Source organism: Fukomys damarensis, unplaced genomic scaffold (genome assembly GCF_012274545.1).
Source record: "Fukomys damarensis isolate Sample0158 unplaced genomic scaffold, DMR_v1.0_HiC HiC_scaffold_15, whole genome shotgun sequence".
NCBI classification, from domain to species: domain Eukaryota; kingdom Metazoa; phylum Chordata; class Mammalia; order Rodentia; family Bathyergidae; genus Fukomys; species Fukomys damarensis.
The window spans coordinates 54,858,653-54,882,095 of record NW_022900927.1 but is presented as its reverse complement, the minus strand read 5'-3'; the positions used below and the strand labels follow the sequence as shown (position 1 = coordinate 54,882,095).

At 42.7% G+C, this 23,443-nt stretch overlaps 2 protein-coding genes across 3 annotated transcripts in view; one reads left to right on the top strand and one right to left on the bottom strand.

Annotated features, from left to right (window-relative positions):
- The window catches only part of Ube2n (ubiquitin conjugating enzyme E2 N), a 30,175-nt gene extending 22,473 nt beyond the window's left edge, over window positions 1-7,702 (top strand). Inside the window, exons 3-5 of the mRNA XM_010629226.3 lie at window positions 2,115-2,361; window positions 2,556-2,696; window positions 3,772-7,702. Coding sequence (XP_010627528.1) covers window positions 2,115-2,361; window positions 2,556-2,696; window positions 3,772-3,812 — 429 coding nt within the window. The 3' untranslated portion in view covers window positions 3,813-7,702. The remainder of the gene's footprint in view (window positions 1-2,114; window positions 2,362-2,555; window positions 2,697-3,771) is intronic.
- Window positions 7,703-11,655: 3,953 nt separating this feature from the next.
- Nudt4 (nudix hydrolase 4) lies at window positions 11,656-21,186 on the bottom strand. Of its 2 annotated transcripts, none has more exons than XM_010629210.3 (5): window positions 21,101-21,186; window positions 17,347-17,457; window positions 16,233-16,277; window positions 14,108-14,195; window positions 11,656-13,926 (listed from the first exon to the last, which is right to left on the bottom strand). In XM_010629210.3, exons 2-5 carry the CDS (start codon window positions 17,398-17,400, stop codon window positions 13,724-13,726), a joined length of 390 nt encoding a protein of 129 aa, XP_010627512.2. In that variant the 5' UTR covers window positions 17,401-17,457; window positions 21,101-21,186; the 3' UTR covers window positions 11,656-13,723. The 2 variants fall into 2 exon arrangements, with proteins under 2 accessions (XP_010627512.2, XP_010627513.1); XM_010629211.3 differs by having other exon boundaries at window positions 14,108-14,192; window positions 21,101-21,184.
- Between the last annotated feature and the right edge of the window lie 2,257 nt (window positions 21,187-23,443).

The window sequence follows — 23,443 nt, the reverse complement described above, 5'->3', positions numbered from 1 at the left end:
GGAGTAATTTGAGCCATTTACCTTTTACCTTTTGCCTCAAAGGAAGTGCTGCTTTTTTGACCAAGAATGGTATAAAACTAGAAGGTATTTTACAGTTGACCATGTATTAGTAGTAGTAAGAAGGATTTTATTTCCTACCTGATTTTTCATTCTTAGGGAAAAAAGTTGGTATCAGGGCTGGGGATTTAGCTCATTGGCACTGCGCCTGCCTCTCAAGGACAAGGTCCTGAGTTCGATCCCAGGTACCAAAAAAAAAAGTTGATATCAGTTTGTTTCTGCTGGTGTCTGGGACTCTCCTTTTAGTTTGGATTTTATTATGTGTTCCTCCCAGAATGTATGCTGTGGATTCGTTTGGGAATTCAACAGTGTTTAGTCAAATAATTATCTGTTCATTGTGTCAAATTAATTAGAACCTAGCGCATATAAAAAATTAGTTCAAAATGCCCCCCCCCCGAAGCTTATTCTCAGAGGTGTTCCTGTGAAATCTTAAGGGTGATGAGAGCGTGTGGGGTGCTTAGTGGGTGCACTGTTTGGAAGGAGTGTTTGGCTCTGAGGGTAAACTGAAGAGAGAGAGGGGCCATGGTATCATCTCTGCTGGGTGTATACAGAGCAGTTTTCAAGCTATTTTGGGATCTGATCTTGGAGGCCTTTCTCATAGCTTTTTATAGCTTTAAATAGAGCTGCTACTGCTTTGCATAACCTGGGAATGGCAGTTTGAGATTGTTGGCCTTCTTTATCCTGTCTCCCTTTTTATGGAAACCTGGGGTTAAAAAGGATGGAGGTAAGGAGGGGTCAGAATTCAATACATTTTGCCATCCAGTTTTCCCTCTCATTCCTCTATTCCTTATTTTAAAAACTATGTTGTTCCTGGTCATATGCAGGCTTAGGCTTCCCAAGGTGGAAGACTTTATTGCCTTTTGGGCTTTAAGTTGGTGTAAATTAAATACTCTCTCATCCATTGTTTCACACCTAAAAGCTTAGATGTGATCCTTTTGGGAACTTTCTACCTACACGTGCCTGTTCAGTGTAGAAATGTGTTACCTGATATATGTCACACTCACTGCTGTCAGCTTGTGTATATACATAGTAACATTTTTCTGAAATAAATACAAGTAGATCTTAGGTTGTTTCTTCCACACCTAAATGGATCCTTTTGTTTTCCTACTGTGATATGCAAATTCTGCTTTCAAAGTATGGTCTCCTTTAGTGATATTAAAGATGGAATTCTTTTTGTTGTCATTTTAGTTGTCATTGTAGTGCCAGGGATCAGATCCAGGGTGCTCTGCCACTGAACTATGTTCCCAGCCCCTCCTGTTTTCTCTTCTTGAAATCATGTCTTGCTAAGTTGCCCAAGCAGGACTTTGACTTGTGAACATCAGCCTCCCAACCACAAAGCCACTTTTACAACCACAAAGCCACTGTGCCTGGCTCAAAGATGAAATTCTAATAGTTTACTCCATACTTGTTTATTCATAATTCAACAGGTACTTATTGAACATCTGTGATAGTGCCAGGCATTGTTCCAACAGCTGAGGATATAGCTGAATAAAATCAAACTTAAACCCCTCTTATGGAGCTCCATTCAGAGCCAAATCAGTGAGGTGATCTGTTCATGGTGCTGTGGAGATAAAGTGGAGAGTTGGGGTAGGAGCCGGCAGCGTGGAATGGTGTGCAATTTCAGTGTCAGCTACTTCACTAGAACCCATGGGTTTTTTTTGTTGTGGTTTTTTGTTTTTTTTTTTTGAAATGTCTCATCTAGCAATGTAGTTCAGGCTGGCCTTGAACTCACTATGCAACCCAGGCTGGGCTTGAAATTTGGCATCCTCCTGCCTCAGCCTCTTGAGTGCTGGGATTACAGGGGTGTGGCTATACCACACCTAATTCTTTTGAGTTTCTTTACCCTGACTTTATTATCAGTATATTTTAGTGAACCATCAGTATTCTTTTGCAGTTGAACTCAGCGAACCTCATTTATTTGAAGGTCTTTGGATTTTATAAATAAAAACTCACCAGGTGATTGGTGAGGTTCTGTTCTAATTCTAAGAGATGAACTTTAATTTTGCTGTCTAGTGAAGTGGCATTTGTTTCACAGTTGTTTTGTTTTTGTATTATAGGAAACTCAGCGTTTGCTGGCAGAACCAGTTCCTGGCATTAAAGCAGAACCAGATGAGAGCAACGCCCGTTATTTTCATGTGGTCATTGCTGGCCCCCAGGATTCCCCCTTTGAGGGAGGGACTTTTAAACTTGAACTATTTCTTCCAGAAGAATACCCAATGGCAGCACCTAAAGTACGTTTCATGACCAAAATTTATCATCCTAATGTAGACAAGTTGGGAAGAATATGTTTAGATATTTTGAAAGGTAAGTGTCACGTTGTCATCATTTGCTATTACTCTGATTTCTCCTCCTCCTCTGAGCATCCCATATTGGAGTGTAAACTTTGTAATCTTACCTTGTACGAAGACCACGAAGGTCTGTGGGAGGGAAATGCAGCAGGTCTGGGCCTGTGTTTTGGTGCTCTGTCATGTCATCTACTGGGCCTGTTGCCTTCATAGATAAGTGGTCCCCAGCACTGCAGATCCGCACAGTTCTGCTCTCGATCCAGGCTTTGTTAAGTGCTCCTAATCCAGATGATCCGTTAGCGAACGATGTAGCGGAGCAGTGGAAGACCAATGAAGCCCAAGCCATAGAAACAGGTATTGCAATTCATTCTCCCTTACAACGTCCACGTTTAAAGCACATTGTAGCATCATTAAAATCTTTTTTAAGCTTTTTGCAAGGAAAAGGAAAATAATTGAAGCAGATGTTTTTGGTATGCAAATATGGTGATTCCTCAGTTCATGAACGCTCTAGTGGGTTTGGCAAAAAAGTGTTTCGTTTGCAAACTCTTCATCAGGTGACAAACACGACTGAGGCCATCTTTTCCACAGACGTAAATGTGACCATCTTTTCCAAAGTTGTAGAACAAATTAAGCTCATTAACTGAGGTACCACTGTATCTCTTAAAAGATGAATATCTTTATGCCCTGCTTGAAACCCCACATTAAAAACAGTCTAATTGGGAGATCTTAGACTGAATTTAACTACATTGGACTCAACAAATAAGGAATGTCTACCATTCATCTAGCTATATGTAGACATTGGGAAACTTTTAAACTCTTCTGAGCTCTTCAGAAGATGAAACATACAGGGCTGGGGATTTAGCTCAGTGGTTCCGCCGCCTGCCTCGCAAGTACAAAGACCTGAGTTCCATCCCTGGTACCAAAAAAAAGAAGATGAAACCATACAGCAGTGTGTCACTAAAGAATATAGAATCAGGCCCGGCCTGGGAGTGCACACCTGTCATCCCAGCACTTAGGAGTCTGAGGCAGGAGGACTGGCTGTGAGTTCAAGGCCAGCCTGGGCTCCATAGTGAATTCAAAGTGATGGACTACATAACAAAACCCTGTCCCCCGGCCCAAAGTATAGAATCAGTAAGCTTCATTCTGCTACAGTTAAAATGAGTAGAGAGCATTAACTGTCCAGAAATGAAGGATAATTCTCATCTGCTTGAATTTGTAGATCATTTGAGTTTCATTGTACTGTCCCACTAATTCAGCATTAAGAAAGTCTTTCAACCTTTGATGGTTTACGGACAATGGCATGAATTTAAGAGATTGCACCATGTCATAGTGCAATTACCTTTATTGTATTTGTTTGCTGTTCATAGATGCTGGCAAGTAACCTATTGAGCTTGGTACAATAATAATTGCATGTTTGTTTTGTCTACAGCTAGAGCATGGACTAGGCTATACGCCATGAATAACATTTAGGTCGATCCGACCGTCAAGTTTGTGTCACTTCTCCTGTTCTGCCAAGACGTCTCCCTTTTTCGTTTGCATTTAATGGACACAGTCTTAGAAACATGACAGAATAAAAGCCCAGACATTTTCAGTCCTTGGTGATTAAATGCACATTAGAAAATCCGTGTCTTGTCCTGAGTCACTGTTGTAAAGCATGAGCAGAGGCTAGAAGTATCACCTGGATTGTTGTGAAACATTTAAAAGCAGTGGCCCTCTGCTTTTATGCATTTTCCCCATCATGGTTTAAGTATAAAGCACTGTGAATGAAGGTAGTTGTCAGGGTTAGCTGCAGGGTATAGGTGTTCTTTATTTTATTTTCTGAGGGGAAAAGAAGTATCAAAAAATTATGGGCTCCTTTTCCCCCCTTTTATGGTAATCTAATTGCATTGTTTAAAAAGCAGCTAACCAGTTCTCTAGAATATGCTCTCTAGCCAAGTCTAACTTTATTTAGACGCTATAGATGGACAAGCTGATTGTTTGAACCAAAATGGGAACATTAACAAACATCACCGCCCTCACTAATAACATCGTGACCTTGCTGTCAAGTGTAGATTCCCCCCCTTCAAAAAAAGCTTGTGACCATTTTGTATGGCTTGTCTGGAAACTTCTGTAAATCTTATGTTTTAGTAAAATATTTTTTGTTATTCTACTTTGCCTTTGTACAGTTTATTTTACTGTGTTTATTTCATTTTCCCAATGTGACAATCGTATTTAAAAATTAAAACTGATGGAACATTCTGTTTTGGTCTTCACCATCAGACAAATAGAATGGCAACAGATGGATTTGCCAATTTCTTTTCACAGGTGCAGATTTGTGTTGATATTATTACTGAATGGAGTATTTATAAATAGGCCCTGAGCATGCATAAAGCATCAATATCTGACCTTTTTTTAACCATTTAGAAATTTGAAATAAATATTTTGTGTCATATGGTTTAGGTGATTATCGGTGTCTTGCCACAGTGTTTGAAAATCACTGTACAGGAGAGTTGCAGCAAAGAAAGCAGTTGTGACTGACATCTAGGACTTTCACATATTTTGCGCCACTTTCTTATTTTCTGTTTGTCTCCAATTTGGGTTATGACCTTTTTTCTTGGTTCTTGTCTGAAAGCTTCATGTATTAACCATTGGTGTGTGATTAGGAATTACCAATCTGATGATCATTTGGGGTGTGTGGAGATATTTGTCAAGTTTTCCTTACAGAACTAAGAGGAAATCTCAAGCAGCTTGCATAAGTGTCATCAGAAAGATTTCTTCCTGCAAGAGCATCAGACTTTGTGTTAATGAGTCTTGCATCCATCCTTTCTAGTATGCTGTGGGAACTTTTAATTTGGTTTTAGTACATTTTCATTGGTAAAAGTTTCTTCCCTTTCCCACCTCCACATCTAACTCCCAATTTTTGTTATTTTTAAGTCTTATGTAGCCAGTCATAAATATGTAAATGTTAACCTGTGGGTTGGAATCCTTGATTCTTGGCAGTTTAAGGTAATGGATATTGTAGCCCGTCTGGATTTTCTTTACTCATTCTCCTCTAACTTCTGGAGTTTCTTCAGAATGTGGTGTATTTTATTGTGCTTCTATGTAAGATGAAGAATTATCTATTAAAATTACATTTTCAACACACGCAAGTTTCTGGTGACTGGTAACTGGTATCCTTCCAAATATAAATATATTGCTTAGTAACAAATGTTAACTTCAGAATAAAATTGTTGATAAGTAATAACCATATATTTACAGCAGTTGTCAGCAATTCTTTGGCACGGGGCATCTTTGACTACAGCTAAGGAAATAATCTCATTCTAAAGAATGAGCACAGGACTTCAAGTAATTAAGTCCGTAGAGATCAGTGTTGTGTACTGCTCACGGTGATAGCTAATATCACAGTGACTTCTGAAGTTCTGTATTTAAATCTGTTGTACCTCTTAAATCTGTCTAAAGTAGGATTCTGCTATTGTGAGCCTGCAAGTTACAGAAGTACAGAAATGGAATAAGTCACTGTTTTTTCATGACATTCTCATTTTACGGCATCCGCAGTTTCCCTTGTGTAGCTTTGGTAAGAGCCTGCTGTTGTGAGGAGATCTGCCTTCCGAACAAGTGGGGTGAGGCAGGAGCTCTGTGTGGCTGAGGGGCTTCGTGAGATCTGGGAGAGGCCAAGGCCAGTGCTGAAGACTGACAGTGACATCTGACTTATGGGCCTTCTTTCCTTGGCCTACACTGAGCGGTTGGTTAAACATTCTCATTGTGATGCCAGCATTTTTTAACCTCCAGAGAGTGCCATGAAAAGCCAGAGATTTCTTTTGAATGGCCTGGTGCCTGGCAGGTCAGTTACCCTAGGAAGATTCTCACCTGTCACTGTCCTCTCTACCCAGCTCTTCTCTGGTTGGCTGGAGTCCCTTCCAGCTTGTCAGCTCCTTTCTGTAGTCCTACTCCATGTAAACTAAAGGGAACAATTTATTTGACAAAAATCAAGCGATCCCATAGTCTAACTCCATTTGTTCCAAAATCATGTATGAGCACCTAAAAGTTCAAGAAGTGAACCTATTTTTCCCATAAGAAATAATGGGAAATAAAATAATTGGCTTCATAGGCCCAGGAATTACACTTATAAATTTAGTTTTCTGGGGCTTTAACAAATTTCACAGTGATTTCTTAGTTCTCTGGTAGTCCCATAGTTTTCCTTTTAGCTTTACTGGTGGTATCACTTTCTTTGGAGCCATGGTTATCATTTTTTATGCAAATAAAGTGCAACACACAAAGCACAGTGACACGTTTTAAGGTACTGACACAAGCACCGTATGTTGTCTGGGCAAGAGCGGCACATGACTCAGATCTTGGCCTGTACAGGCTTTTTCATGTCCGAATTTTGGTTTGACTATCAAGCAAAGTTATGAGCACCAAGTAGATTTTTTTTAAAAAACCATACTCTTCAAGTAGTGGAAAATTGGAAGGTGGAGGTGTTAGGCAACTGAGGTGTCATGTGGTTAGTACTTGCCTACCCCTGGTTGAGGGGGTGAGGGCAGAGGTGGCATGGGGCTGACCCTCGAGGACCTTACAGTTGAGGGAGGGGACACAGACTGTTGCAGCTTTGTCATGGAGAAGGGAACTAAGTACAAGACTACTCCTTGGGACCCATACGTATATCTCAGGTAGGGAGAGCAGCAAGTAGAGAGCCTTGGGCGAGGAGAATGAACCTGAGCTCTTGAAAATGTGTGCTGCACATTTGGGATCGATTTGAGTTTTGTTGTCTACTTTGCTGTCATTTGTTTTCACTCCGACAGTTCTCCTTGGTCCTCAGAGTCTACCTAGTATGACCTTAGACCCAGTGTATATAGGACTTCAACCTTACTCTAGACCAGCAGTGTACTTTCAAAATAAATTTCAGAAGTGTTTAAGATTAAATACATATCAGTATATAAGAGCTACAGGTGCTGTGCTTTAGCACTTTTTAAAAGGGAAGAGGGAAGATCTGGTGTCTTATCCACTATAAACAGCCAAGTAGAACCAAACGGAGTTACAGGAACACTAGGAATTGGCTATATTCTTCCATTTGATGGTTTAGGAATGTATTCTGGCTACTCTAGCCACGGCAGTTTTTGTGACTGTAATCCTAAAGGTTTAGAAATATTTTACCTAGAAAAGTTGTCCAGAAAATAAATAAAGAGCACACAATTCACCCGTCTGCCTAAGAACAATGTAATATTTCTTTGAATAATGTATTTTGGGGGCTGGAAACATCATTTAATTTAGCTGTTTAGCATGCTGCCTATCTTATGGAGTTATATCAGGGTTTATATTTTAAATGACAGTACAAAGCAAAACATGAATGTAATTTGAAAAATAAAAATCTGTAATACACCAATTGGACTGGTGATATGTGTCTGTTTCCTTAACTAGATGCTTCTGCATTATTTTCCGTTTTATCTTTGAAGCTAGGAAACGATTTTTAAGAGTTGGCTTTGCTATAGCTTTATAATTGGGTAAATTCACCTTGGCTGCAAATCTGACTGAAATGTCCTCCCAATATGAAGAGATCCGGGTTTTCCTGCTTCTGTCCAATTTTGTCTTTGCTACATTTGTGCTGGTCTTTTTTTATATACCAGGAATCAAACTCAGGGCCAGGAGTTTACCAGGCAGGTGCTGCGCTGCATCCCTGGCCCTGGTCTCATTCTCTGTGTGCATATTGGTGCAGCGTTTTCAATGGTGTGATGCAAGGTGAGCCTCTCTGTACTGGCCATGTAACTTGTTTCTGATGAATTGTAGAAGCAGTAGTAACCTTACTGTTGTATAAGAGCATCAGCTTAAATCTCATTTTGTTTGTTTTTGAGACCGGGTCTCACTAAGTCGAGACTGACCGGGAACTCACTGTATAGCTCAAGGCTGGTCTTGAACTCACAGTGATCCTCCTGCCTCAGCCTCCCAAGTGCTGGGATTATAGGTGTGCGCCACCACGCCCTGCCTAAATTCATTGTTTTATAAAACTAATTTTTATGGCCCGGTGCTGCTCTGGATGGAAAAGTAATTTCCTTCAGCCATTTGTACATGGTACAGAAAATGTTTTAGAAACTAGAAAAGTTAGAATAACTTCCTCTGCCTATCACCTATCTGGGATCACCAGCACATTTCCATAGCACATACCCCTGGTCCATCTTGACTTTGGGAACAGTTAGGTTAGTCACAGCTATTAAATTTCATTATAACCTTGTAACATTACAGAGGTTGATGTTCAAGAATAGACTACTCAAGACTTGGACCTGGCAAAAAAGTAGGCTGGTTGTACCCAGGTCCTCACGCTTTGTGTGTGGTACCAGAGTGGGCTCAACCAAGCCCCTAGCCCTACCAGATCGGGTCTGGGCAGGGAGCAGTAGCACTGTGCTATGAAGGTAGAGTCAAACTTTGTCACTTTGCCCCCTCGTAAAACTTCTGTCCTGTGAGCCACAGTTCTGTACCAGCTGCTCATTCTGCCATTGTAGTTAAGCAGCTGCCAGGCACTGTGTGGGCAAATGGGCATGCTCTGTTCCAATACAATTTTTACTTACTGATTTTTAAAAAATACCTAAGATAGAAAAAATTTCTACTCTTGTGGATACAAAAATAGTTGGTAGACTGTATTTCCCACCCTGACAGTAATCACTTACTGAGGTTTAAGGATTAAAGGTCTGGTTTTCTTTTTCCTCCTCAATACTAATGTATTCTGAGGAAATTACAGTGCAAAACAGTTAACAGGCCGAGTTTTTTATGTTTAGAGTATTAGACCCTTACATCGATAAGGTCTCAAATGATTCAAGAAACTTACGTAGACTTACAGAAAATGATCTGTATACGCTTTTTTAAAAAAAGTACTTGTTCTCGATCCCTGGTACCAAGAATAAATAAAAAGTGCTTGTTCCAGTGTAGGCAAGTTGTGCACAAAATATAATGCTGGGGCCAGGCATGGTGACGCACACCTGTAATCCAATCCCAGCACTCAGGAGGCTGAGGCAGGAGGTTCACTGAGTAGAGACCAGCCTTGAGCTATACAGTGAGTTCCAGGTCAGTCTCAACTACATTGACCCTGTCTAAAACACGATGCTGGGTATAGCTTCACCTTCTTCAGGCATTATTGGAAGAAACTGCTAAATTCTCTAACGTACGTTTAGGTTGTGCAACTTGTCCAAATATTTGTTAACTAGATTCCCAGAACTGGAAATGTTGGAGGGGTGGTGCAATACACATCTTAACATGTTCCCTCCGCTGGCTCGAATCCCCAGATGAACCACCAGTGGTTCAGACCACCCAGCAGGAAGATGTACAAATCGTGGACTTAAGTGTTGGCGGCCGCTACTCAGTTCTCCATAAGGCTCTTCTAAGTTTACATACCCAAATTCTTAATGGAAGATACCACTTCATTGTGGGGTATAATATCTCACTATATGGATATATTGCAAGGTAGCCATTACCCCACTGCTGCCGGGCACTTAATGGCTCCCCATCCCAGTGCCTCATCCTGGTACGAGTTGGTCCACATTCCTATAGGTGTTGAAGTCCTTGCATAATAGTCAAAAGGCATTGAAGGCTGATAGTAGGACGATGGGCAAATGTTGCTGAAGAAGTGTTTTGACTGAGGAATAAGCTGAGTAAATACTGAGAACCCTTAAGCAATGCATTCACTGAGCTGTTTGACAAGCGACCGGAAAGGGATGTAGAAAGGGTGGATTTCCACTTCTCTAAAGATGTTTGTCAGATGTTACAAAATGCAAAAGAATGGCTTAACTTCTAGGACTGCACTTGGTTGATGAAAGAATTGAAGACTGGTTCCTGGCCCGAAGACACAGAGCACCTTTGACTATTTGGGTCTTAGCTCTAAAGATCTTGCTAAGCAAGGCTTTGAGGGTCCTCACTTTTAACTGCTACATTCAGCCAATGGCATAGTGAGTATATTAAAAAGGGAGACAAAGGCGCAGTCGTTGCTGTACAGCTCCTGTTAAATGTTGCTAAAACACTTGATGGGCGGTCTTCTATCTTCGTTAGCGATTTTTACAGTACACAGTAGGGGACTGGTGGTACGTGTAATACCTCAGTTCCTTTTTTCACCCTGTGTCCCTCCTCTCCATCTCTTTGATCTTCTAGTCAATCCTACTTATTTGTTTTGTTTGAGACACGGTCTCACTATGTAGTTGAGACTGACCTGGAACTCACTATGTAGCCCAGGCTGGTCTCGAACTCACAGCGATCCTCCTGCCTCAGTCTCCCGAGTGCTGGGATTGCAGGTGTGCGCCATCACGCCCGGCAGTCAACCCTATTTTTAAATAAAAGATTTCATTGTTTTTAAGATAAGCCTATATAAAATGATAGGACCTTAAGATATTTTAATCACTTCTCAGGTAGTCACTGATCTCTGCCCTATATATAGGAATGTGCCTCCTTGAGGACAGAAACTTATTCTGTGCTGTTCCACCAGTGCTATAAGCAAGAGTGATGTGTGGTATCCTGCAGCTACGGAAAACACTCGAGAAATTTTTATGAAAAGTCGGAAATAATCTTAGAATCAACTGCACAGTGGCACTGCCTATAACCCACTCATTAGAAGTTATGCTTTACAGTTTAGACAGGCTTGACTTTGTCTACAAAATTGTGTGGAGACCTGTGGAGAATTACTGTGATGTGGAAAATGTTTCGCACAGTATGCCTTCCTCTTCACAAGAACAGTCCTTAAACTTTAACCCTAAAATGATTCGAGCCTTGTGATAACACCCAAAGCTTTAAACCCAGTAATCCAGCACTAGTGAGGACCCCTAAGTGAAAAGTGCACCAACCCTTCCTGGGGGAAGGGTGTCGATCCACAGTTGAGCAGCAATGCATTCAAAGTCAAAAGGAAGTGCCTTGCCCTAAGCTTAATACGAAAGCTGATTGTGTATAAGTCTGTCTAAAAAGAAAACCAGAAGATCAGGTTTCCATTTTTATTTGTTTCCAAATATAAAAAAGTCAAGATTCTTACACCAATTATATCTCAAATGAGACCATGCAAAGCAACTCATTGTGTACAACAATCATTCCTCCCCTGCAGTTTTTCTGCTTTATACAATGGTATGACAGAAAACTGGATGTCCTGTGCTTGGCTGGAAAATGACATCTCTTTACAATAACATGCAGGGCAGTTCCTGCTTCATGTGCAAATCAGTTCACAGTAACTGCTTACTTTCTGTTTATACAGGGCAGGGGGCACATGGAACTGAAACTTAGCTGCCCAATTTTACTCAGCTACCCCACAAATAAGCACAAAGGACAGTACCAACACACTGAACTTGGGAGAGTTGAGATATCAGACGTTATCTTGAAGATTCAACTATTTAGGCCTGAAAGTGTTGCTGCACTTAGGACTTTCCCCTCTAACTGTGCTAGAGACCGGGTTCCAGGAGAACCCCTCGTGTGAAAACTATATTGTTGTATACAAATTTTTGCTAATTGCATAGCCTAACGGGTTTGCTAAATAAATGGCACTAAAGAAAATCCTGACCCAAGTGGCACTACTTAGTTCAAATGTTCTGACCAAAGAAAATTACAGTATTTATAGTCTAATTTAAGAGATGGCTGACAAACTGTACATTTTTACATGTCAAATACATAGTCCGAGTTTATAAAATAAGTTCATGCATTATTACCTCTAAGAATATCATGTACAAGAGAAATCCCCCTAAGTTCCTGTGACAGCCATTCGAAGTGGAAGCAGCGTTATATACAAAAACAATCCAGTTTCTCTTTTAAGTATCTAAAGAAAATTTCAGTCCACTGGTGACTGGCAGAAAGTGTTGATTTGTGGGGTTTAAAATGTTTCCTTTAAAAAAAAAAAAAAACCACCCAGAATACATAACCTCTGTACAAAGAAAAATATAAAAATTCTGGATGCCCATGTCCGATCATACTGCATAATTTAGAATGGAACGTCACTGGTTGAAAATGTCTCATTCCTTTGACAGCATTAACTAGCATTTATACTTAATTTCAGCTGCATTTATGACACAAGATCTCATTTTCAAAATGGCACCAATTTTCCTTAAGTGTAAGGACTATTTTTAGCAGCAATTGTATCTCTCTAAAGGTTACAATTTTATAGAGCAAATGTTTTAACTTCTACTTTGTACTCACCAGTTGTAATATCTACAAAAGACTGTCCACAGAGAAAAATTCTTTCACTCTCCCAACCCCACATCTTAAAGGTTTTTCCTCCTCCCTCACCTCTGACCTCATCTGGGAAGTGTGGGGGTTTCAGACAGGGTGTGCACCTGCACACTTTAGATGGGATGCCTGATTCCGAGTATGAGGACACATGCAAGACAAGATCATTCCCAATACGTTCGAGTGCCCCAAAGGCTTTGACAAAGAGCACTGACAGCCTAGGAAGATGAGACACTCAAGGTTCCCTAACTCCCTAAGCCTGCAATAGCTGAAAGGCAAGAAGGGCCATCAGCCTCCACTGGGATGCGGCCATCACTGACCGGCACTGAAGGTTTGTTTGATGCCCATCCTGTGGCTTTTGGTAAACAAGTTTAACTGAAGAAGAAACGGCACTAAATTAAACTATGTTTTAGGAGCAATTTACACCGAGGGAAATACGGTTCTAACGTACTGTGTAAGGAGAGATTATAGATAAAAAGAATTGGCAACTGAGCATGCTAAATAAATTTCATGAAATACGAGTTTCATGACAAGGTACTACATGCATTTTGCTAACAGTATTTCACTAAAAATTAACTCTATAGAGTTATATCATATTTTTAAACTACTCTTGACTTTTAGGGGAAATAACCATATCTGGTTGATGGTGACATAATACATGAAGATTCAGAAAATGAGCCAATAAATTCCTAAAACAAATTAAAAGTGCTTTGTCGAAACAGAAAGACCATAATGAAACAGTCTGAGTGAATCTGCAATTTATGAATTAAAATCATGATCCCATAAAATAAATTCTGGGATAGATGAATTTTAATACCAAAAGTATTTTTAATTCCAACCAGATTTGCTGAATAAATTAATGCTACAAATAAACAATTTAAGAGGAATATACCCCATTAAATAATTTGATCTCTGCCAAAATAAGCAACACTGCTTAAATAGACAAGAAAAACTGAAAATGCTGTGAAAAATGACAACCAAAATAACACTGAGAAAGGGGCACAGTTAAGGCATCTAAAAAAAATTCCACATGGCTTTGGCTTATTAAAATATCTTACACTACTTTTTTAAAAGATCTGAAAGCATCTGAAAAACATGCAAATTGTTTGAAATCCCTGCGTGGCAAGTTCAGATTGCGAGCATCATTCAGATGTTTGCCAAGGACAGTGGGGACGCCTCTCCCGGACGGACAGGGAGCTGGGCGCAGTGGGCGGCCCTCCCGTTTCGGCCTATCTCACACTGGAAGGCAGCCCCGGGCTCTGTGCTGGGGTGACGAACAAGGCGCTGTTTTCGGGAAGGGAGGGGACCGTGGGATTTCCATTGGTTGGGGAACAACCCAGCTTTAATTTTTCCAGATACTCTGCATGTACAGGCTTATGACACTGGAGAACTTTGATTGCGTCTTCTACTTTGAACCACTCTCTCTTCCTTCCTAGAGAATAGCAGGACAGTGGTTACTATTAAAGGCAATTTAAACCAGCAAATGACATCTATTGCTACTTCCCCCAATGTACTATTTGGTTCTCTTAGAGATAGCTTAAACAAGCAAAAGTTCTAAAAACTGGATGCAACAGTGACTTCGTAAGAGAATTCAGATAGCGAAAAGGACTTACCTATATTCACAGAATCTTCCCAATCTTCTAGTATTTCAGTGACTGTTAGAACATAAACATACGTTCTATGCTTTCGATCTTGGTTCTGCTTGAATATAGAAAGAAGAAGAGCATTTTAATCTACAGGCACTACCACAGATGTAGTACACCAGGTCACCAAGGCAGGTGCTGCAACCCCACCACCAACAGTCAAATTAGCTCCCAATAATAAACTTAGAAAAGTGTGATTTATGTATATTTGGTTTTATTCATAAAGAAAATCGTACTGTCTGAATGGGATCCTGTAGTAAGAACTGTATTCCTGTAAACTTTTGCCCGAGGTTCTTTTCCCTGTAGCTTTTTCTGGACAATCTTTCAATGTGTGAAAAGCTGCTTCCACTGGGCCCTGAACACCCCGGTTTTGTTAGAGCACCTGTGTGTTTTCACGGTGCACACGCAGCACAGGTGACTGTCCTAGACCCGGCCTCTGCTTGGCCTTTTTACTAGATCCCTCACATGGCTTTCTCCTTCTCATGAGTTAGTCAGTGAGAGATGAAGACCAGAGTGCCGATACTTTGTTTAAAAACGAAGCATGCACACCCTGGGCTGTGAATGCCACACAGCATCAGGGTTTTCCTTTTTCGTGTTGAAATGGTCTCACGGTGGAGCTGAGTCCTCCCTAAACCCCCAGTCTTCCTGCCTCAGCTTCTCAACTGCTGGAATTACAGGTGTGGAACACAAGCTGGCCTTCAGATGAAGAGGCCACCTTTACCCCGATTAAATTTAGTCATCTGCTGTAGTCGAGGGCCGAAATAACTGCCTTGAGTTTTTTCTTCCAAAATAACTTGAGTAATGTACTCAAACTGTATTATGGTTTTGGGAAGGAGTAGGAAAATCAATAAAATAAAGGCACCTGTTGTGTACATTTTTTTCTCGAGTCGGTTTTCTTATTTCCATGTCCAGCAAATCAATGTGTTTACTGTAGTGCACTCACAAATTCATTACCATCACTGAGTAAAGGAGCAGGATGATTCTAATTTTTACTTAATTTTCTGAGGGGATAAGTATATAGATTGACATTTGTGTTAAATAGTGTTTTTGAGCTGGGTGCGGTGGTACATGGCTATCATCCCAGGACTTGGGAGGCTGAGGCAGAAGGATCTCTAGGAGTTTGAGGCCTGTCTGAGTTCAAGGCCATAGTGAGATTTTGTCTCAATCCTGCCCCCTCCACAAAACAGTATTTGTGAAATAGTCACCTCTAATATCAGAAGCCTTACGAGTTTTCCTCAAAGACCTTGTCACCACAGTGACAGATGTGTCATCTGAATCGGCAGTTCTCAGTTTAACCAGCAGATGGTGCTACGGAACTGGGTAAAACAAGTGCTGACTTCTGGGAAGTGACTACGCCTCCGAAGCTTGACTGCTGTAGGGTACTGTATCCGTGAGTCATTAATTCTGCCAAGAGCTGTACAACTGGGGTTTTTAAAAATTTGTGTGCTCCTACCATTATCTTGAAAAAGTAATTATAGTCCCCATGTTCTGGCATAGTCTGTTTGCCGGTCTGAATTATTTGAGAATTCTGAAGTCTTGGAACCTGACCTCTTCTTGTCTGCCTTCCATGGAGCACCTAACACTTTCAAATTCCCTCTCTGAAAATTCCATTTTGCTGTGAGTAATAAACAGATCGTATTATATTGAAGAGCTGAAGTCAAATGTGGATGTCCCCCCAAACTGCAGTAGAACCTCACAGGCAGATCATAATATTACAAACATTATATAAATCTACAGCACCCAGACGCTCGGGTGGCAGGCACGTGCCGCCCTGCCTTGGCTGAACCCGTGCGTCTTCCTGCAGTCCCCGGACCGTCGTTATGTCGTCCGGTGTTACGTGTTGACGGTGGTGGGGTGCATCGGGAGAACCCACAGGCGGCCCGGTCGTCAGGCGGCTCCTCTGCCGTGTGCACAGAGACTTTCTGTGCTGCTCCACTGCAGGTCAGGAGGGCGGCCGCACCGCAGTGCCGTGTGACACTCATGGGGTACACAGGGCTCGGCGGCTTTCACTTACCTGTCTTGACCCTGTGACTGCCTTGCCTACGGGCAGTTTTGTTTAAATTCTATCAACCCAAGGGGGTTGACTGTAACTCACCTCAAATATTCCCAGGAGCCTGCCCAATTTTCCTCTGACTCCTGCCTGTTAAAAAAGATAAAACGCAAAATATTTATCTTTGCATGATAAAGACACTTTTACAACTTATATTCTGGCTCTTTCAGTTTTTTAATCTGAACACAACAGACCTTCCTAAACCAGGTCCCTACCTTCCAGCTTTTGTGAAGACTTGGCTGTGGCTGTGGTTAGCAAGAGCTAACGAAATTAGACCACCAACTTGGGTCAGACTTCATGAACCAAAGGCTTTCCTTCAGGAACAAACTGTTCTGTTCCTAATCGAAAGCCTTGCTTTGCTCCTGTTCCTGTGGCCCAGATGTAAATTCTGTGGGATGCCCTTCTGCAGTCCTCCCCATTCTCTGGTACCTGCTGTGGCTCCCACACGCCCCTCCAATCTGCATCTGAACGACTCCCTGCCTGGGGCTCTTTCTGAGGTGTGCAGCACAGCCCTGTGAGCAAGCACAAGGTTCCCTCGACCGCTGCTCACTTGTATTGTTGCCTGGTAGTGAAAGTGAATCCTGCTGTCAAGGGAAAGAAAACTAGCAGATCGGCGGTGTGACTCAGTGCAGGAGGATGTGCTACCTTTACTGAACTTTACGATAAAGGGTAAAATAAAAGCAGTCTGCATCTCACTTGTTTGAGAAATTATAGCACAGGGTCGTTGTCTGTGCAACCCTGTCCACAGCAAGGCCATCATGGAACAGTAAGTCTGACCACAGGAAGTTAGGTTCTACTACAATGGGGGACATCCACATGATTTTAGCTCTTCATATTTTACCAGGTTAAAAACAAATCTGTTTAGAGCCAGGCGTGGTGGTGCACGCCTGTAATCCCAGGACTCAGAAGACTGAGGCAGGAGGATCGCTGTGAGTTCAAGACCAGCCTGGGCTACATAGTGAGTTCGAGGTCAGTCTCAACTGCATAGTGAGACCCTGTCTCAAAAAACAAACCAAAACAACAAATCTGTTTAGCAAGATGCTATCTGCGGTCACATACCTAAAATGCTGGGCTGGACCGCAAACGCAAAAGCACTGCTGTGACCTGCCGGTTCTCTTGCCCTCCCCTTGGTACAGTATCACACAGCAAAATCCCTCACCTCCTCATAAACTTCCCTCACGGCTGCACCTCCTGGCTCCTCCTCAGGCTCCATTCCTCCTCCGGGCACGATCCACTGGTCTGGGTACCGACTGCTACTCACCAGCAGCACCTGCAAGACCCACACACCCGTCTTCTCAGCCTCAGAAGCACTACATTCTCAAGTCCCGCAGGGCTAGAGCTCATGCAAGCTTTACTCCTTCCTTGGTTTCATTAAAACCACTAGGGGTACATATTATATCACAAAGAAGCACCTGGGAAACAATACAAGGGCTAAAAGCAGCTGGGTGTGGCAGCACAGCCCGTAACCCCAGCCTCGGGAGGCTCAGGCAGGATGACAGTCCAGAGTTCGAGGCCAGCCTGGAATACACAGCGAGCCCGTCTCCAGACAAAAGGCTAAAATCAGAATTCCACATTAACATGGCCACACCACTAAATCAATCTGTGAATAATGAAATCATTTAAAGTACCAGACTCAATTAATACAACTTTCTAATTCTTAGATATTAACAAAGGCTAAAAGCAAAGTTTTTTGTTTTTTGTTTTTTTTTAGCACTAGGGTTGAGGGCACTGAGTTGTGGTCGGATCAGTTATAAATTTAAAGCATGTAGTTATCCTGTTCTCTCACCCCGAAGATGTAAGAGTACTTGAAAGACAGAGACGCTGTGAAAGGAATAGGGAAAATGCACGTGAAGCCAGTGCTTGGTCCAGCTTTACGCTAACAATGAGGTGGGAAGTGATGCCTATATAAACGAGCAGAGCTGCTTCATTGATAAGACAGGTGTAACTCAAAAGGAACAATGAAGGGGTGGGCACAGGGCGCCCACACCTGCTTCGGTACAGTCTATGAGCCACAGAGGTAGGTTTCAGACTTCTCAATTATTTAACATTCAAGTTTCAGCAACCACAGATAAAACTGTCAGAATCCAGTCAGGCGCATTCACTTTCACATAGGGTCTGGCTGCTTTTGTGCTGCCAGATAGCGTGGCCTAAAATCCTTATCCAATCATTTACAGTACTCCATCTCCCCAGCTCCCGCCCTCCAGGGTGGACAGCCAGGTGAGCTAATGGCAGCTCAGCCTTCCTAACAGGAAAGTTGACTGACAGCAGTTCGGGAGCCCCCTACCCGACAGGAGGCTGAGCCGGGGACATGACGCATGACATAAGCGGCACACAGGGCCGGGGTGTAACTTGTGGCAAGGCACCTGCCTGGCATGTGCAAGGTCCTGAGTTCGATGCGCAGTACCAAGAAAAAAGCAGCACATGTTTTGTAGGAACACACCCGTACCTCAGATCAGAGGCTGAGTTCTGCTCAGGGGCCGGCCTGGGCCTGGACAGGATTCTTGCTTCAAAACCAAACAACTGCAGCACCCCTTCAAGCACATGACAGTGGCAAGTCGAGTCGACACCGTAAATTAACAAGAGCTGAAAAGCCACTCACTGAAATAGTGAGGCTGTCTTTGGGGACATCAGAAAGTCCAAAGAGAACACTGGTAAAGTGAAATGTAGATTTAAGCCTTAACACAAGGTCTAAGCATTGGCACACAGGGTGTCACATGTTCCCACTGGCTTGCACCACAGGTGGCACATACATGACCTGTGCTGCCCGCCAAGACAGTCACTCATGCACCACCGGTGGCTCACAGCCGTCTGGCAGGAAGACATACAAATTATGGCCTCATCATCAGTGTGTTCAAGTATCAAAATCAGAAACAGACGTGCCAGAGTTAAGCAAATCTAGCAAGTATCAGAAGATGTGGGTAACGGATTTCATTCCTTGGTGCTTATCAGCGCATGATTTCCTTGCCACGCGTGTCGGGCCTGGGGCCTGCGGTTGGGCCTGCTTATGAGAAACCCCTACTCTTGTGGGCCGTCACCAGTGCTCCACTCTCAACCTACTGACTTGGATGCACTTCCCAAGAATTAGCCTTGCTCTCAAATGCTACTTGTTCTTGGTTTATAGTTACTCAGAACTAATGACATGAAGGCAGAAGGAGATTAAAGAGTGCAAAGATTATTAAGGGTGGGCTAAGAAACTAAGTATGTGTGACACTACTGTAAAAGTCTGAAAAAAGGTAGCAGTCCAATAAAAGGGTGCCAGGGTCCCTACGCTCAAATTCTACCTTAAACAAAGTGAAACTGTCTCAAAGCCTTTGTGTTTGTTCAAAGAAGAGGCTTGAGCTGCAGGTTTGGCGCAGAGGTAGAGAACTTGCATGCCATGACCAGCAGAGGCCCGAGTTTGGATCTCTATAGTAACCCCTCACACGAGGGTTACTGAGGATCTAGGGCAATCTGTTAAGACTGGTGACTAGGTATGGGTTAGGAGTAACATGCCGCTTCTAGCTGAGAAAGCTCTTACTCCCCCTCCATTTCTAGGTCCCCTTCCCATTTGCAAAAGATCTATCTCCTTGTTTCCTATTATCTAGCTTTCATTTTGCTCTTTATGTACACTGAGGTTTTTTGTTTGGAGACGGAGCCTTGCTAAGTAGTTCAGGACGGCCTTGTACTCGCGGCAATCTTTCTGCCTTAGCCTTCCAAGTGCTGGGGAGATGGGGGTGCACCACGCCTGGCTATGCTAGGTTCTCATTAAGAGAAACCACGCAATAAAAGCCTTGTGCCTAATTTATTTCACTTGACATTATGGTCCCAAGGTGCACAGCTGGGTAAAATTTGTACCACCCAAGCACTTCCTTCACTACCCTCACAGCACAGCACCAGTGTGACGTGTGGCTAGCCACGGAAACATGGATATTTAGTAAAGGAATTTCAAAGCCCAATATTCAAAATGTTTGAGTCCTGAAAAATAAAATTCAAACTGTTACATATACAGGACAATGACTATTATGTTCCTAGTTAGCCACGAGTCTTTAAGAGCTCTATTACATAAGGTTAATGTTGGAAAACACATTAGTTTGTCTGCTTTTCTAAACCTTTAAGCTTCAAAATTTTCTGGGGGGGCGGTGATACTGGAAACTAAACCCAAAGCTTTCACACTAAGCTACTTCAGGCTTTTATTGCTTTTTATTTTGAGACAGGTACCCCCCCCCTCAGTCTCCAAATTGCCCAACTGGGCTCAAAACATGCAATCCTCCTGCCTCGCCCTCCCAGTGCTGGAGGACCACAGGGAACTTTTTTTTTTTTTTTGAGACAGGGTCTCACTATGTAGCCCAGGCTGGTCCCAAACTCAGAGATCCTCCTGCCTCAGCCTCCAGAGTGCTGGGATCATGGGGGTGCACCACCATGCCTGGCTGACCACAGCTAGCTTTAAGCTTCAGATTTTAAGACTCATCTTTTATCTACAGGACATCAATGTGTGATTAAGTTTTCAAAAGCCAAACACACAGGTCCCCTGAACAGCCCTATCACCTTTTCATAAATTATTCAGAAAGCCTCTGAAATAGATCTATACAAACTGGGCGTGGTGGCTGCGCCTTTAATCCTGCACTCAGAGGCTGTGGTAGGAGGATCAGGAGTTCGAAGCTGGCCTGGGCTACATAGTGATGTTCAAATCCACCTATTAATTTAAATGAGTAACTGTTTTGTACAGTCTAGGAAAGATCTGTGTTTAGCTTAAGAAAGCAGATGTGGGCCAGGGATTTAGCTCAGTAGCACAGAGCCTGCCTCTTAAGCACAAGGTTCTGAGTTGGATCCCTGGCAACAAGAACAACAAAAAAAAAGCAGATGTGCTGACACTGATCTTTTAGTGATGGTAGAGTGAGTCGAAGCCCAGCATTTTCCTTCCTTCCTTTACTCACGGACTGACACGGCCCTGCCGACGCACGACTCCGACGTGACAAGAATCCCAGCTTGGCCTGAACGAGCCTTGCTCCTTTTGGATTTTTCATGCTTTTGAGGCTGTAGAGTTGCACTGTCCAACATGCTGAAGATTGGATAAAATTAAAAACTGAGTTTTTCAGCCCTCTGGTCACGTCTAGGGCTTACTATATCGGATCCTACAATCTGTGGCCCCGTGAAGGCACGTCCCTTTGTGGTCTGGCCTAGTGACTTGTCCTGACATTTCAAAAAACGACTGCACTTGATCAAAACATTAAATGTTTTTTCCAAAAAATGATCCATTTAAAAATGACCAAACTATTAACTTAAAAAGAGCTCTGATACAGATGTAGTGGCAAGGACTTGAAAACCAGAGTGTTGTATTAAAGTTCTTGCCTGCTTAACTTGAATATTCCACTAGAGTTCAAATGAGAGCAAGGCCACGTTTGGGGGCAGGAGGGAAGCGGGCATTAGGAGCAAGAACAGAGATAAACTCAGCGAAGAGAATGAACAGGACCAGGCTACAGCCTGCAAGGATGCAAATGAACAGCACGAAGAGAGAAGAGGACAATTAACAAGACACTCTGCACTGCCCCACCCCTACCTCCAAAATAAAAAGGAGATGAGATTTTTGTTTTGCGGTACTAGGGACTGAACCCAGGGCCTTCACGCTGAGCAACAACCCCAGCCCTTTTTATTTGAGACAGGATCTCATTAAGTTGCCAAGGTTGGACTTGAATTTGCAATCCTTCTGCCTCAGCCTCCCAGTGTCCCACCTACCACATCCAGCTGAATGGACTGATTTAATCTAAGGCCAGCGAATGGGGTCAGCAATTCCACATATTCACTGGGGTTTGCCATGGGCACCAGAGAAGGCTGCAGAAGCAAAAACAAAACCACACTGAGCACTAGATAGATAACAGAAGACAAAAATAATTGGCCCAACTTCAGGAGATGTTCATATTTTAATTAGGCAGGGAGGTGAATTAAGATGAACACATAAGAATTTCTCGGCACTTAAGGACTTCCTATTTAATCCCCAAACACCCTCACACCTGCCCTATTTCAGAAAGTGGAGATTACAAATGTGAAAGCCAAGTTTATATTTATATATCATTTTATAGTTTCCAGTATTTTTCTCTTTCTAGGGAAAGGTTTCACCAAGATTAAAAGCCTTGAGCCACAGGTGTGGTGGTGCACGCCTGTAATCCCAGCATGCAGGAGGCTGAGGCAGGAGGATCCCTGTGAGTTCAGACCAGCCTGGGCTACACAGTGAGTTCCAGAGCAGTCTGAACTACACAGTGAGACCCTGTTCTCAATGCCTCCCAAAATAAATAAAAGTCTATATATAGGTAAATGGAACTATTAAATGTCTTCTATATATGTGAAAATCTAAAACCAAGTCTCAGCCGGGCATGGTGGCACACGCCTGTAATCCCAGCACTTGGGAGGCTGACGTAGGAGAATCACTGTGAGTTCCAGACCAGCATGGGCTACACAGTGAGTTCCAGGTCAGTCTCAACTACCTAGGGAGACCCTGTCTCAAAAAACAAATAAAATAAAATCAAGTCAACAGTTCGTTGTAATGGTTTTTTTAAAAAAATTACTTTGGTGCAGCCATTTACCTGCAGCAAACAATACCGGCTTTTCTGGCAGTTCCTGTATACTGATTTCAGAAAGTATATAGCTGCTCCTTTAAGCCCTTCCTATACCAAAAAAATCTAAATTTGCTCTCTCCCAAAGCATACTAAGAGGCATCTAAACATTTTTGTAAGGCCTGCGATGAACACAATAATTAATGCCCTAAACATGGTACTGCTCAAGTAACAAAGCTGAGTTATGAAGATCCATTCAGTGAGACACACTAACAACTGAAGAGCCATCCGTACATGGTCACTCACAGGTTCTTCATTCCTTTGCAGTACCCATGAAGGCAGCAGTCTGTCACATCAGCGATAAAATGAGAGATGAAAATATACACAAAGCCTTGTGTAAGCTACAGGTGAGACCAAAGCAATGATTTCTAAGAAAAAGCTTATACTCTCCTCACCCCAATCTGCAGAACCATACTGGAATCACTCAAACCTCCAGAGCCAGGGCTGTCAGAGTGGTGAAGGGTAAACCCCTTCCCAGGAGATTCCACATGAGCACTCTGCTCGGCTCTCCTGCGGCCTGACCCCGACCTCCTCGCACTGGCTCAGGACCTGACATGGTTGGCCAGCTGTTTCTCACACCCATCTTTCTAAGATGCTTTCAACAGAGTATTTAGTGTCCATAGCATAGAGAGTGACAGCAACCAACTTGGAAGCGGCCTTGAGTCTTGT